Genomic DNA, 2,704 nt, shown 5'->3' with positions numbered 1-2,704 from the left:
TTCCCACCAAATAACCAAAGACAATGGAGAGTTCTGTGGTTTACTCAGTATTGTGCCTAATGTAGTATCTTGGTTTTGAAACTTACTATGATCTTGTAAGAAATTGTCTTTTGGAGATACTAGGTAAAGTGCATACCTGAGCCAGACGCGGAAGGTGGAAGGATTCTAAGTCGAAGCCAGCCGAGGCTACATACTGAGACCCTGTCTCACAAAAACCTACCAAGCTGAGGCTGTAGCTCTGAGGTAGGGCTCAGTAACAGAGCCCATTAGTACATGCGAGGTTCTGGGGATGAGGGAGCACATTTGAACTTGATTTGATGCCATACCTGATCTTAGGGTTGTTGTTTTACTTTTGCTTTAGGCTCAGTGATGCAAAACAAACCCAGCCTTCCCACTAACCAGACATTTCACAAGTGGGTCACCTGCTGACCAATGTTACTATAATTAGCTACAAACAGGAAACGGATGCTTACAGTTATTAGAAATCCCAAAGGTCATGGCCAGGCAATGGTGGTGCAAACCTTTAATCTTATCTAGCACTTGGGGGATAGAGGCAGGCAGATCTCTGAGTTCGAGGCCAGCTTGGTCTACAGAGCGAGTTCCAGGACAGCCAGGACTACAGAGAGAAACCCTGTCTCAAAAACAAGCAAAAAAAGAGATCCCAAAGGTCTGGTTTCCTTAAGTGCCGTCAGTACACACCTAGTCCTCACATCACAAAGGAGGAGTAAAGAGTTAAAACAGCTTCGGCAACTGTCTGAGACGCTTCACATCTAAGAAGGTGCCCACTGAATTCATGCTATTCATTTGCTTTAAAGTCTCAGGAGGTTGCAAGGTTCCAGGAAAAATTTCACTTTCATTTTCCTTCTCAGGATGTCGAGTAAACTCTGCTTTTCCAGTTCGGAGGTTCACTGCAGGGTCTGGTTTAAGATTCCTTAAGGAGAAAGCAGGGTCTTCATTCACCAGCTCTGTTGCTCTAGGCTGCACAGCCTCATTTGTGATATTTCTCAATACTGGCACATCTGTATGTATGTCCTCAGAGTCACAGTTAGTTAGAGCTTTTTCACAGGCATTCTGAGAAGGTGCTTTCTGATGACCGAGTTGCACAGGTCTGCATGCAGGGTTTCTGTTCAACATATGGTCCATCTCACTGTCTGCATGGCTGGAGGACTCTTCATCCTCACAGTTGTCATTGTTTTCTAAGAGACCATATCTCTTCATGTATTTTTTGGTTGCAAATGACATGTTGCTTGGTGAAACTAAGCTAAGCCCCACTGTGCTTCTGTCTGAATTAATATGTAGGAGGCCAAAAGATGAGTCACAGTTATTTTGGTTTGATCGAGCAAAAGACAGTTGTGACAGCTGATTTTCATTCAAGTATTTCAGAGCTATAGCATTTGCCTCCATGCTCAAATCCACACCAGTGGGACTTAAGCCGCTCATGCCAACATTAGCAAATGACATGTAGTTTAATCCAGAGACCACTGCTTCTGGGCTGATACATGCCAAAACACTGCAAGACACAAAAAGTAAGGCAGTTTTTAACCTTATTTTAAGTAGTAAGAGTTTCATTCTGCAAAAGTAACAAAGGTTTCAGCTTTAAGCTTACTGGGGCTTTTTAACTGACTCCTCAGACGTAAGTCCTCATGGGCAGACACACATTCAGGGTATACACTATAACTGGGAGGCAATCTGTATTCACAGACTGAATGTAGATCACTGGCTTGCCAGGGTCAATGTTTTACACTGACAGCATGCACATAAGATGGCCATCGTGAAGAAACACATTACCAAGTGAGGTGTGGTGCTGCAGGCCTGCTATCCCAGTCACTGGGAGGCTGAGGCAGGATAATCAGTTCAAGACCAACCTGAGCTACACAAGAACCTGTCAAAAAGCATAACAAAACAGAAAGCAAAAACAGAAAGGAAGGAAGGAAGGAAGGAAGGGAGAAAATACATTATTGCATTATCTAATAGTTACTCCCTAATGGGAGTCTTGATCATGTCTGTAATCAGCAAGAGGCTGAGACAGGATAGCAATGAACCTGGGCTATATAATGAGTTGCTCAAATAAACGTGGTTCTGCATAGAAAGCATGGAGAACTTGTGAATTCCAACAGGTATATGTAGTTCTTTCTCATGCTTTTTTTCTTCAAGATTTGTTTTAATTTTATGTGTGTGAATGTTTTGCCTGTGTGTATATATGTGCATCACATATGTGCCTGGTACCTATAGGCCAGAAGAGAGCACTGGATCTCCTAGAACTGGAGAAACCACCATGTGGTCACAGATGTCACAGGGTCTCTGTCTTTCAGTTCAGAAATAAAACTGTCAGGGCCTTTGAGACGGCTCCTTGGTAAAGGCACTTGCTGCTAAACCTAATGACCCCATGGTACTCCAAGCTGTTCCCTGATCACTTACACACCAGCACACACACACACCCACACCCACACCCAGAGAGAGAGAGAGAGAGAGAGAGAGAGAGAGAGAGAGAGAGAGAGAGAGAGAGAGAGAGAGAGAAGAGAGAGAGAGAGAAAGAAGAGAGCGAAACAAGCAAATAAATAAAGAGTATAAATACTTGGCAAGCAATAGTAAAACACCTATTATAACTTTAATTTGAACAAGTACTTATAGAATGACATTTGCTTAATATTGACTTAAATGGTACATAAGTTCAGTGAGAGAGGATGAGGGTTCAAAATATATT

General features: G+C 42.8%; 1 protein-coding gene across 2 annotated transcripts in view; it reads right to left on the bottom strand.

Annotated features, from left to right (window-relative positions):
* Positions 1–581: 581 nt before the first annotated feature.
* Stil (STIL centriolar assembly protein) overlaps positions 582–2,704 on the bottom strand; it is a 44,472-nt gene continuing 42,349 nt past the window's right edge. For both annotated transcript variants that reach the window (XM_037202831.1, XM_037202830.1), the window contains one exon: positions 582–1,510. In XM_037202831.1, coding sequence (XP_037058726.1) covers positions 733–1,510 — 778 coding nt within the window. In that variant the 3' untranslated portion in view covers positions 582–732. The remainder of the gene's footprint in view (positions 1,511–2,704) is intronic.

The sequence above is a fragment of the Peromyscus leucopus genome, chromosome 2, assembly GCF_004664715.2.
Source record: "Peromyscus leucopus breed LL Stock chromosome 2, UCI_PerLeu_2.1, whole genome shotgun sequence".
In the NCBI taxonomy this organism is placed as follows: Eukaryota; Metazoa; Chordata; class Mammalia; order Rodentia; family Cricetidae; genus Peromyscus; species Peromyscus leucopus.
Note: the sequence above shows the minus strand (reverse complement) of the source record. Positions and strands in the feature narration are given on the sequence as shown.